The following is a 13070-nucleotide window of genomic DNA, read 5'->3' as shown; positions in this document are numbered from 1 at the left end:
GAGAATCGCCAAAATTCTGAAAACCGGCAATTGTTAAAATTGCCGATTGTCGAGAATCCGTAGCAAGTAAACTTTTTTGCATGTTCATCAGTAACCGTTTTCTATAGAGTGTAATACCAAAGTCAGAGTTCCCTTGTAAGCCCTGTAAGCCAAAAGCCGCTTCTTGGTTTTTTCCAATTCATCTACTTATGTAATATTCAAACATTTTTTTAATATTCAAACATTGTAGAACATTGAACATACGTCAATTTCTCGAAAAGTGGCAAAAACTCAGTAATTGTCACATTTTGACTGCCAATAAGTTATTTTTCATGATATTTGGTCGTGTGGGGGGTTTCTAACAATTTCCACACTATCACTCTAGCGCCTTCAAAGTATGTGATAATCCGAAAAGTCGCTTCTTGGTTCCTCCAAATCAGCAAAGATCTCCCCCCCTGTGTCATCATGCGTTGGTTGGTTAAGAATACATGGTAGTAGTGATGAACGATAATCATATGACTGCGTGAACTGTGAGAATTGTTGTTTTCGCTGATAATGATAAATCATTTAGTGTGTCAATCTTCTCCGCTCTCACACGTTCTTCTTCTTCCTATTCTCAGAAGACGTTGATTTCCGGCCCATTCCTTAGCTGTCACTAAGTATAGACCAACGCACAGACAGTTATTTAAGGGCTGGAGTTCTAGAAGATGATATAGCGGCTCTTCTTCCGGTTAAACACGAGCTCAGAGCTAATACAAAGAGCAGCTGCCAATAGACTCAAAATGAAAACTTTGTGTTTTAATGGATAGAGTCTACCAACGTCTAGCAGTAGTTAGTGACTTGTTCACCACTGAATAATCTTTGATTTCGCGCTGAAACTGAAACTGTAGGTCAATTTTGTTTTCGGAAGTCGGTTTTTCTTGTTCCTTCCGTATTGCAACCTGTGTGTCACGAGACTATCTTCCACTGCTGCCGCTGCTGTTGGAGGGGTAGAGTGTCTGCTGAAAATTGCATCGCGAGTCATCCTGCTTTACACCTCTTGGACCTCTGTCGCACAGCATACACACTTCCGGTGGAACAATTGGTTCGGAGAGTGGCGGTGCCACTACCACCCTCTCTATCCCATCATCTTCGTCATTTTAGCTGCTCGGATCGCACACACACACACACACACACATTAGTGAATAAGGGCTCAGAGGGATATTATCTCTACAAACTACAAACTACACCTGCTTTGCAAAAAAAAAATTAGCTTGTCATTTCTTGTTCCCATAAACCAGGAAGTTGGAGGGAGCACACACACACACACACACAACAAACTACGTGTGATTCGTAGATCACAGAGAAAAAACAGACACACACAACGTTTGTTTTTCAGGTTTTTCATGATCGGAAACGGAAAAGCCTCTGCTAACTTACAAAATATCATAAATCACACTACTAGGTGTTGGAAAAGTTGGTGGTGTTCGTTAACACTCATAACCCCATTGATCTACCATCAACCGAATCAATCATATCCGTTTATCATATGACTTGTTGTTACGCACGGTTTTTTGCGCCGCCACTGCGCTAATGCGGTCTGGAATGAATTCGAATGGAATGATGGTAGGGGGAAAGAGAAAAAAAAAGGACGAAGAAGCAAACAACGCGCCGCTACGCATTCTCTTCATTCGTCTGATAACAAAGCACTTCCGGTGCCCATTTTTTGGCGACCTTTTAACGATTTAAATTCTGATTCTCTCGATTTCCAGCTGCAAAAATTTATCGGTGACTGTAATTTGATCGGTCACCCCACGTCACGACATTTATTAGTCACTGATGGCTGTTCTGTATGGCTAAGATCAGAAGCCAAACTTGCAATAGTCTTGCATAGTTCAAAGAAAATTTAAGAACGATGGAACTGCGCTATAAAGCTGATACAAAGGAATCGACCCGTCATAAATTTCTCATAAACCAATAATATGAGATCTTCCGACACGTTTTCGCTTCTTCTCTCCTCAGTCCGCCAACAACTTCCGCCCGTTCGCGCTTTCTTGCGCGGCGCGTCATAAATCGTATTCTTCATTCATTTTTGTGTGTGTGTGTGTCTTTCCGAGTCGATCCTTTTCTCTTTTCCGGTCCGATGCTATCCTACCGTTTCTGTTGCTGCACAGCCGCTCCACAATCACCCACAGATGAGAAGTGGTCGTTTAAGAAAGTATGAATCTGAACAGCCTGGCACAGGGTGCCAGGCTGTCCCATTACGGTTTGATCTACAAAAAATGCGGGGATTTTTTGTCCAATAAAATGTGACGTCAGCACAACCATACTTAACCATGCGAAATCAGTTGAGAAATCAGCCGCATTTTTTGTAGATCTAAGTAGATCAAGCTGAAATGAGACACTCTGACACCACGTGTGCTTATTGTTATTCTGAGAACAGTGAACTAAAAAGAAAATATGAACAAGTATATTCTTGTAATTAATAATTAATTAAATTCGAATTTTCAGCAATTCTTCGAGTCAATAAACCCAAAGAATGATTTCAAAAGCAATGAGGATTTGGAAGAATACCTCTACAACAAGTCACTCGAGATTCAACCAAAAGGCCTCGACACGCCAACGGCAGAATTGGTAGGATATTCACTAGCAAAATGAGCTTGCAGTGAGCTCCGGGAGGTGCTCAGAGCAGCGGAGCACTTGCTCAGGCCGAAATGAAGTTATATTGCCGATACATTTTGCCATCATAATTTAACAAAAGTTTGGGAATTTTCAGAAAAAAATTACGAACTGAAATATATTGGCAAAAAACATATTTTTTTCGGAAATTCACGTGGTTTCAGACTGTCCCATTACGGCTTGATCTACAAAAAAGTGCGGGAATTTTTTCCCCAAACTAATATGACGTCAGCACATTCTTAACCATGCAAAATCAGTTGAGAAGTCTGCGTCAAAATTCCCGCGATTTTCGTAGATCAACCCGAAATGGGGCAGCCTGCAAGCTCAGTTCTTTAATTTCACAGATCCTTCCATAGTAGATCAACTCTAATATTAAATGTTCAGAAGCCAAAGCACAATGCCTCAACACTCCGTTCTCCTGGAGTAAAACCGCCGAAAGCTGCAGGAAATCACTACTCGGCGAATCATCCGATCGGACTTCATCTTCATTCTCAGAATTCGCATTCGGCACCACACGCAATGTCAAGCCAGTCGAGTACGGTGCCAAATACTCCACTCAGCGCACATGAGACGAAGAGAAGCTTGTCACATAATCAGGACGATGCTCCTCTCCAACAATTTGTCGATATTCGATTTGAGAGAAAGGGGACGCATCCGAAAATTCGTGAGTTTGGACGAAAAAAATTAGTTTTTTTAATTAAATTCTGAAAATTGGCAAAAAGTTTACGAGAACTAGAAAAGTAGATCTGAAATTGGTTTCGCTGAATTTTTTATACTTTGGAGGTCCGTGAAAGGGTTCCAAATGTGTATAAATCATGAAAAATATATAAATCATGAAAAATGTCAAAAAATTCAGCATTTGAAGCCAGTTCATGGACCTCTAGAGAAATGAAAAAAGTACTGATAAATTTCAGATCCATTTTTTTTTGTAGATCAAAATGCTCCCCTCCCGCTAATTTTTGTTGTAGTGACCTATTATAGAAAACATACGATCGCACAAAAATAAACAACGACGCAACGACACTCCGCTGTTTTAAGCTCCGCCTACGATTTCATTTGCACTGCGGCCGACGCATTTCAGTGCAAATGAAATCGTGGGCGGAGCTTAAAAACAGCGGAGTGTCGTTGCGTCGTTGTTTATTTTTGTGCGATCGTATAAGTGATCTTTTAAATAATATAGGTTTAATTCGGAATACTTACACCAAGATTTATTACGGAAACACAAGATTCTGAGAATGCGTATTGCGCAACATATTTGACGCGCAAAATATCGAAAACTACAGTAATCCGTTAAATGACTACTGTAGCGCTTGTGTCGATTTACGGGGCTCGATTTTTGAAATTAAAGCGATATATCGCTGTCACTAAAAGAAATTCGTTTCGAAAATCGAGCCCCCACGTGCGTGGTGTCAGAGTGTCTCATTTCAGCTTGATCTACGTTGATCTACAAAAAATGTTCAAGTTCTCAACTGATTTCGCATAGTTAAAAACGTGCTGACGTCACATTTTTTGGGAGATAAATTCCCGCATTTTTTGTAGATCAAACTGTAATAGGACATCCTGGCACCACGTGAGCCCCGTAAATCGACACAAGCGCTACAGTAGTAATTTAAGGAGTTACTGTAGTTTTCAGTTTTCGCTACGAGATGTTTTGCGCGTCAAATATGATGCACAGTACGCATTTTCAGAATTTGGCGGTCCTGTAATATAAGAATAATTTCAAACAAAGTAAAAGTGGAAGTAAACACTTTTTTTTCAATTTACCGATGTCCTGAACATCTCGTGCGGTACTGATTGTGAGAGAGAGAGGCGAAATATCACTTATGATTGGCGTATGTGTGTGTATATATCTTGGAATAGGAATAGAGATAGAGAAAATGACACATAAAGATGTCTCGACCGTTCCCTTGTCATCCGTTGGCTGTCCTCTTCTCGCGACGACAACGTCTTCTTCATTCATTTTGTTAACCTCTGTTATTTTTCGCTCTTCCTTGTTCTCTGCGGAAAAACACACAGCATCTCACCGAATCCTCATCATGAACTTTTTATTCCGCAAACGAAACGGAAGCAGCTCACGGCCGACGTCACCTTCGCCAGATTCTAAAGGTCCGCCCCCGCATTCTCCTGTAGTTTTAGGATCCGCCCACATCTGACCTTCTATCGCCCAAAAATTTTACAACATCACCATCATCATCATCATAAGAATCCCTATAGAATTCACTTATTATATAAAATCATGACTTGGTGTTCAGCTGTCCTCCAACCGCCACCACTTCTTCCACGTTCATCACGAGCCAATCAAAGTAATTCGGTCTCACTGCCACCTACTACACAAGCTCCAATGCCACCAGCTCCGAAGAGTTCTGGAATGATGAGCACTGCGACGAGTCCGACGACACTGACGACGACGACGACTCCTAGCTCTGCAGGTGGACCACCACCGAAGCTTCATCCAAGACGTATGACACAGCAGCCGATGTCTCCGTTGGCAAAGTCTCCGTTGACTCCTTCTAGAGGTTGGTTTGGAACATTGAAATTTTTTTTTGGTTTTTTCGATTTTTCGATTTTTGAAAAACCTTTTTTTTCGATAAAAAAAACAGAATTTTTGAAAACATAATTTTTTTTTCGATTTTTCGGAAACCTTAATTTTTTTGGAAACCGAAAAACGTGATTTTTTCGTTTTTCGATCTACTACAATTTGAAAAAAATCAATAGTTTTACTGAACTTTTTTTTTTAATTTTTCGATTTTTTCCGAAAAAAAAATCGAAAAAAAATTTCACCACAGAGCTTTTTTTCAACGAAATTTTTAGTACTTACTAGAAAATTGGAATTTTCAAAATTTTCAAAACCTTTTTTTGCCGAAAATTTGCCGATTTTCCAAAAAATGCTCGATATCAGTGAATTTCGGGATTGCTCAAATTTGAAGAAATGGCAGTTTTTTCGGCAAAACCGGCAAAAAAAACGGTATTTTCTAACAAATTTCATTATCAATGCCACTTTGCCGAAAATTAAAAAAAAAAGACAGCTGCCTTTTTTATCAGAATTTTGCCGGTTTGCCAAATATTCCGAAAATCAAAATATCTACAAATTACTGATTTTCCGAAAAATGTTCAATTTCACGTGGTGCCAGGCTGTCCCATTATGGTTTGATCTACAAAAAATGCGGAAATTTTTGCCCAGAAAAAATGTGACGTTAGCACGTTCTTAACCATACGGAATCAGTTGAGAACTCTGCGTCTCTTCTCCCGCATTTTTTTTGTAGATCTATGTAGATCAAGCCGAAATGGGACACTCTGACACCACTTGGAGTTTGTTGCCCCTGGTTTAATTGCACTTTAATTATTAAAAAACCAGTTTCGGCAAATCGGCAAATCAAAAATTGCCCTTTTTCCGAATGTACCGTTTGCCGAAATTTTTTGGAAAACTACCATTTTTGCCGAAATTTAAAAAATTACAAATTGCCGATTTACCCGAAAAAATGTTCATTTTTAGTTGTACTTTAAATCGAAAAATAAAACCAGTTTCTTATCATATCACTTTGACTTTTCGTATAGTTCCTAGTGAATGGTTCATACAGTTTTCTGTCTCTCTTTTCTCTTTTTTCTCTCGAAATCAAAAACAATATCAAAAACTTCTTCTTCTTCTTCAGACAACTCATCACCATCGGCCTTCCAATTTCCCGTTGTCTACGAAGCATCAACAGCACCACCACTTCCACCTCGTCCATCTACATCGTCAGATGTGTCGTCATCTCCCAGCACATCTGGATCCACATCGTCAGCTACCAAAGAAAATCAAGAACAGCTCCGAGTAATCTTCGATCGGTAAGAACGCTCGCGAAACGATTGTGGCAATTAACAAAATCGTCAAGTTTTCAGCGAAGAATCACATTCTCCAACCGTCCGTCTTTCTGTGCCCCTTCCACCAGCTCTTCCTCCACCGAGAGGATCTTCCGTGTTCCGGGCGCCACCACCACTTCCACCAAAATCAAAGTACGGCGGCGCACTGAAAATTCTAGGCGGCCTACCTGAAATCCGGCCTGCCTCTCGAAAATTTTCTCATTTCAATCAATTTGAGATGAAAATCATCAAATTGAACAATTTCGATTCTTGCAAAAAATTAAAAATTCTGGGAATGCGTATTGAGCAACATATTTGACGCGCAAAATATCTCGTAGCGAAAAGGAAAACTACAGTAATTCTTTAAATGACTACTGTAGCGCTGGTGAAAATCGAGCCCCGTTTCCGAATTCAATGTTCTCGCAATAAAAAAACAACTAAAATCGATAATTTAATTAAAATTTGAATTTTTTGCAAAAACCCCCCGATTAATATAGTCAGAAAAAGCAAAAATTGAAACGCGGTTATTGATTAGCGCAGGAATTCAAAAATAGTTGAGGCATTTGATTATTTTGTTTAAAAAATTCTAAATTTTTTAATGGTTTTTTTTTAATTCAAAAATTAAAAAAAAAACCTAATTTAGAAAAATTCTACGCTAAAAAACCACAGATCCAACTCCACTTTTAAGGTCAGACAGGCAGGCAGGCAGGCAGGATATCATATGAAATTTTGAAATACAAAAAAAAACTTTAAAAAATTCCCAAAATTTCAGCCGTCACAACAGCAACAGTCCAACACTTTCTTCGGAGCAACCTTTCGAAGATCCAATGTCTCCATCGATTTTCGTCAACACTCCACCACCGCCGTTGCCACCAAAGACTTACAGAAGCTCTAATAAGTAGAAACGAGCAGAGCCCATCTCATATCTCGAATTCCCCCCCCCCCCCCCCCCAATATGTACACAGATTTACCGCCCCTCTCCCCCCAACCTTTAACGGGACCTCAAAATTCTGATAATGCGTATTGTGCACCATATTTGACGCGCAAAATATCTCGTACCAAAAACTACAGTAACCCTTTAAGCGATTACTGTAGCACTGATGTCGATTTACGGGGCTCGATTTTCGAAATGATTTTTTTCGAATTGTAACAGCGAATCGATAAATCGTTGTCACTATTCGAAAAGAAATTCATTTCGAAAATCGAGTCCCGTAAATCGACATCATCGCTACAATAGTCATTTAAAGAGTTACTGTAGTTTTCGCTGCGAGATATTTGGCGCAGTACGCATTCTCATGATTTCGTGTTCCCATAATACTTTGTCTTATTTTGATTCTCCCTATGGCCATCAATCCACCAAATCCAATACACCCGATCTCATAGTTTCCAGAAGAAGTTCCAAAAAATATTTTGAGATTTCCGTCCCCCCCACGCAAACACACACACACATAAAACCAAACCCGTTATATTCCTGTGATAAGCATCAACACATCATCCTCAGAAAACGTTTTCTTTCCTGATTAATTTGTTTTTCTTTCGAATTTTCTTGTCTGGTTTCATTTTTTTTTCATTTTTTCATTGAATTTTTATTCTATTTTCTATTTTTCATTCCTCAAAAGTAAATAGTTAAATAATTTTAATGCTTCTCCTTCGAAACTTTGTCCTTCTTCTTCTTAGACTCCGATTTCAACGATTTTGACTTCTCCTGGCTCAACTGCGTTACATCTTCCATCCCGGGTTTTGCTGGAGATCTTCCCGGCTGCTTCCCTGGAGTCTTTACTGGAGTTTTCTTTACTTTCGGGGAAGCCTTTGCCATATTTCCATCCTTCTTCGGCGTTTCAACTTTTACTTCCTTTTTCGGAGTTTTATCAGCAATCGATTTGTCAGTTGGATCACCACCACTATCCGAGCCCTGCATCGTACTTGGCTCCATTTCGATGTCGTCAATGTCGGATCCAATGTCGAAAATTTCGTTGGCACTCGGATTATATGTGACTTTGTCCAGAATGACGTTGTTCGGAAGGACGGACGCTGGTGGGATCTAGAAATTAAAATTTTATTAATTTTTTTCCAAAAGTCGTGCATTTTTTTGAATTTATATAGAACCGTCAATTCACGTGGTGTTAGAGTGTCTCAGCTTTCGGCTTGATCTACGTTGATCTACAAAAAATGCGGGAGAAGAGACGCAGAGTTCTCAACTGATTTCGCATGGTTAAGAACGTGCTGACCTCACTTTTTTTTGGGCAAAAAATTCCCGCATTTTTTGTAGATCAAACCATAATGGGACAGCCTGGAGCCACGTGTCAATTCAAATTATTCCTTTTTTTAAGATTTAGCCAATTTTTCGCCTGTTTTGCTCCTACTTTCCTTTTTTAAATTCATGTGGAGTAAACAAATTATTAAAAGTATCATAAATAAATATTTAAAAAAGGAAAAACTAATTCTTGAAGCTTGGTGAAATTGGCGAATCCAATTAAAACTTCCAAATTTAAAGTTTTGTCGCCAGATACCCAACGAGGCCCATTATTCGGGGGCGGGGCGTTTTCAATTCGCCTTGGAGCGCGTTTTCACTTGAATTTTAAACATGAAAATTTGTTGCTGCGACTCCATAACAGTTAGCATTTAAAGGCGCACGCAAATAATATCAGTTCCGGCAAATCGGTTAACTGCCGGAACTGAAAATTCCCTGCAAAACGGCAAACCGGCAAATTGCCATTTTGCCGAAAATTTTTGAGAAACTGTGGTTTTGCACTTTTTTTATTGGAAATTTTAGAATTTCAATTTTAATCGGCAAAAAAAAGCATCCTATGAATATTCGTACATCAATTTTGAAAAGTAAGCAAATTCTACGGGGAAACATTTCAAAAAGTCACAGTGCTTTATCCAAATTTCCGGCAAATGGGCAAACCGGCAATTTGGCGATTTGCCGAATTTGACGACAAAAATAAATTGCCGGACCCATTCTGTTCATGACAACTCACATGTGTCTCAATCGGAATATAAATCTTCCCTCTCTTGATGAACTTGTCACTTCTAGTGTCCGACTTTTGCTGGGCATCCATTCTGTTCATATGCTGCTGCAGTTTTATCAAATCTTCCGGTTTTGCAACTGCTTTTTCCGGATCTCCAGCATCTTCCAAACTGTACTTATCCTCACATCCTATTCCGCCACCATCGGATTCCTGAAAATTTAGTTATTTGAATCAGGTGTGGACGGCAATTTCAGCAATTTCAGCAAACCGGCAAATTGCCGATTTGCCGAATTCGCGGGAAAAACGGGAAAAACGGCAACATGAGCATGAGCCTACATCAATCTTGAAAAGTTAGTGAATTATATCTAGAGAAAACGGGAAAAACATTTCAAAAAGGCACTGTTTTGTGTTTCCGCCTTTTTGTATAATCCCCTCAAAAACTTCTGGCAAATTGCTATCTGGCAAATCGGCAATTTGGCTAAAATGAAAATTTCCGCAAGTTCGGCAAACCGGCAAACCTGCAGTTTGCCGAAATTCCTAAAAATAAATTTGCCAAACGCCAATTGCCGCCTAATATCCGCGGGATTTGTTTTGGAGAATCATGGCTCTAAAATGAACAAGAAAATGAGAATTAGATGTTCAGAATGAGAATTTATATATGAAACTAAACATTTCTCATACTCACCCCCGATTTCGGTTTTGCCGAAGTTTCAATCAAAGTACTATCCTCTTGAGCTCGATCCATGATAGTTCTGGGAAGAGATGGAGCAGTCACTTCCATACTTGGAGTCGTTTTTGCCGTCTCCGCTATACAGACTTCTTTAGGTTTAAGCCTCCAACACTGGATCACCGTAAGAGTAGTAGTGATTAGAATGATAACGAAAAGACCTCCAAGATAAGCGAGATTAATTGTTTTCCAGTTATATCTGAAAACGGAAAGTCTAGACTATAGACTAAATGTTTAATTATAATATATGAGCAGAACAGTATAGCAAAACTAAAGTGGTCACGTAGGCAGACTGATACCTACGACTGATCTGAAATTGAAAACAAAACTCCAAAATTTTGAAACTCCATAAATTTCAAGATGTGAAATCTGAAACTGCCTAATTTCGTAATAAGACGTTTTTCAAATTTTACAAAAAAAAAGTTATGGTGGTTCAAACCAGGCGGGGGCAGAAAACGACTTTTTCCGGCAAATTGGCAAATCGTCAAATTGCCGGAATTGAAAAATTTCCGGCAAATCGGCAAACCGGAAAGTTGTAGTTTTGCACTTATTTTTTTTTGGAAATTTCAGAATTTCAATTTTAATCGCAAAATTGTACGCATCCTATGACCGTTCCTACGTCTATTTTGAAGAGTGAGCAAAATATATGAAAATATGTATAAAAAACGGGAAAAAATCAAAAAAGCACAGTTTTAAGTGTTTCCGTCCTACAAAAAATCCCTCTAAACATTTTCGGCAATTCGGCAATTTGCCGAAATTGAAAACTTCCGGCAAATCGGGAAATCGGCAATTTGCCAATTTGCCGCCTAAATTGCCGCCCGCCCCTGGTTCAAATTGTTGGAAGGTAAGTCTTATTTTCAGCTAAAATCTCAAATTTTTCCCGAACTTGTGGAACTAAATTTTTATTTGATAATCACCATTTAAAATATAATTGCCATCGGCCAAAAATGTACCTTAATCCACTTAAGTTGGCAAAATTTGAGATTTTAGCAAAACATAGGCTTTTTTTCAAAACGATACATTTTCAGAATGTCTCGTTACAAAATGTGGTAATTTTGAGTCATTTTGGGCCTAATAAAGCCAAGTCTCAGATTTCGGTACTCCATCTTTAAATCTTAAACGTATGATACTTCATTAACTGGTACACCTACACTTCCTTCGGCTGTTTCAATTTTGCAGCGAGCACTGAACAAAAATCTGGGCAATCCGAGAAGCCGGTAGTTGACAACAAACTCTGAAATTAAGTAATTTGAATCAAAATTTTCAAATATCAAACTATGGCTTACACGTTAAACAGGCGCGGTTTCAGGCCTGACGCCTGCCTTCTGGTTTAAATTCAAAAGCTTGTGGCCTGAACCACATAGTGCGATAGGTGCATTTTTTACAGCGCCGCACTATACAGAAGGCGCGGCTCGCGGCGTGAGGCAGGTACGGTAGGCGTTAACAGGGAAGTCCTATATCTCATACTTACTAAGCACTTGGATTCTTCTTCACTAATAACATTCTTTACAGATCGCTTTTCAATTGTTCTACCTTCAGCCCATCTACCATTTTGGTGCTCTCCAGAGGCTTGTGAATTTGACACTGAAATTTGTTTAAAAAAAAAAACTGAAAATATTCAGTGTCACCTTACCAAAAGTAAATGTCATCAAAAAGATGAACAATCCGATTGCGGCTAAAGTTTGATGCTTTTTAAGCTTTTTGCAGAAAATTGGAAATTTAAAGTTGAACATTGTAACGTCTGAAAAGTGTGTTTTATACGATTTTTTTGAAAAAAAAAGTATTTAACTCACCTTTTATTGATTTAAGAGTATGAAAAAAAAACTCGAAACTTTGGAAATAAATAAAATATTGATTAGAATTGTAAAATTGGACGTGTCAAAAAAAAAACCCAAAAAATTGTATAGGATACCTCACGTTTTATATAATTTATTTCTGTATTCTGGCTTAAAATCAAAGGCGTGGTGTCTGAACAAGGGTGGGCGACAAACGTTTTTTTCTGGCAAATCGGCAAATTGGCAATTTGCCAAAAATGAAAATTTCTGGCTTATCGGAAAACCGGCAAAACTGCCGGAATTAAAATTTATTGTATTTAATTTGATTTATTGAATTTAATTTACCGTTTTTCTGGTTTTTGTATTGTAAAAATTAATTTACTTTTAAAAACAAAGTTTTACAAACCTTGAAATTTTAGATTTTGGGAAAAGTTCCTGGTTTCAATTTTTTAAATTTGAGGAATTTCAATGTTTTTATTTTGTTCTGAAAATACGAAATTATTTTCTATCAAACTTTTAAATTATGATTTTTTATTTTAGATTTCATATTTTGATTATAAGTTTTAACTCTCTTTCGATATTTTAAGAGTCTAGACAGTTTCAAGCCGGATTAGGCCGGAAGAGGCCGATTTAGGCCATTTTCAAAAATATAAGCATGATGATACTTATTTGTACCACCTGGGTGTGCTTATTTTAAAAATATACAATTTATTTACTTATAACTGAAATATTACAAGTTAAAGAGAAGATTTTCGGAATTTTCGAAAATTTCCGAAAATGATATTCTTCTAATTTTGGTCTGTGTCAAAAGTATGTGAAGAATATATTTTTTCAAAATTGCTGAAACAACAAAACAAATTTTCAATTTATTTTACAAAGTACCAAATGTATTGCATAATTTTACGCTTTAAAAAATTTAATTGAATTTAAATTATGTGAGAAATTAGGGGTTTGCGGCAATTTCGGCAAATTTCCCGTGGTCGGCAAGTTCGGTAAATCGCAATTTTTTGGAGCTCAAAAAATTCCAAAATTAATTAAAAAAAACTAAGCTCACTGTGTTGTATTTGATTTTTGCCTGTGTGGATTTCTTGAACAAAAAAATGAAAGAAAAATGCTGCT

The 13070-nt window shown here is 38.0% G+C and overlaps 2 protein-coding genes across 3 annotated transcripts in view; one reads left to right on the top strand and one right to left on the bottom strand.

Annotated features, from left to right (window-relative positions):
- The window catches only part of sos-1 (Son of sevenless homolog), a gene marked incomplete at its 5' end in the record, with an annotated part of 32348 nt that extends 24231 nt beyond the window's left edge, over positions 1 to 8117 (top strand). Inside the window, 6 exons of one of the 2 annotated variants that reach the window (NM_071834.5) lie at positions 2470 to 2592; positions 3022 to 3301; positions 4890 to 5153; positions 6288 to 6462; positions 6517 to 6630; positions 7250 to 8117. In NM_071834.5, coding sequence (NP_504235.2) covers positions 2470 to 2592; positions 3022 to 3301; positions 4890 to 5153; positions 6288 to 6462; positions 6517 to 6630; positions 7250 to 7379 — 1086 coding nt within the window. In that variant the 3' untranslated portion in view covers positions 7380 to 8117. Of the gene's footprint in view, positions 1 to 2469; positions 2593 to 3021; positions 3302 to 4889; positions 5154 to 6287; positions 6463 to 6509; positions 6631 to 7249 lie in introns of both variants that reach the window. The other variant, NM_001373020.3, reaches the window with a different exon arrangement.
- T28F12.1 (uncharacterized protein) lies at positions 8114 to 12028 on the bottom strand (the record flags this gene model as incomplete). The annotated part of the gene is made up of 7 exons (NM_001356633.2): positions 11970 to 12028; positions 11810 to 11917; positions 11648 to 11760; positions 11328 to 11410; positions 10135 to 10375; positions 9459 to 9659; positions 8114 to 8518 (listed from the first exon to the last, which is right to left on the bottom strand). Exons 2-7 carry the CDS (start codon positions 11907 to 11909, stop codon positions 8114 to 8116), a joined length of 1143 nt encoding a protein of 380 aa, NP_001343675.1. The 5' UTR covers positions 11910 to 11917; positions 11970 to 12028.
- Between the last annotated feature and the right edge of the window lie 1042 nt (positions 12029 to 13070).

This window comes from Caenorhabditis elegans, chromosome V (genome assembly GCF_000002985.6).
Source record: "Caenorhabditis elegans chromosome V".
NCBI classification, from domain to species: Eukaryota; Metazoa; Nematoda; class Chromadorea; order Rhabditida; family Rhabditidae; genus Caenorhabditis; species Caenorhabditis elegans.
The sequence above is the reverse complement of the archived record's forward strand: the minus strand, read 5'-3'. Positions and strand labels throughout refer to the sequence as shown.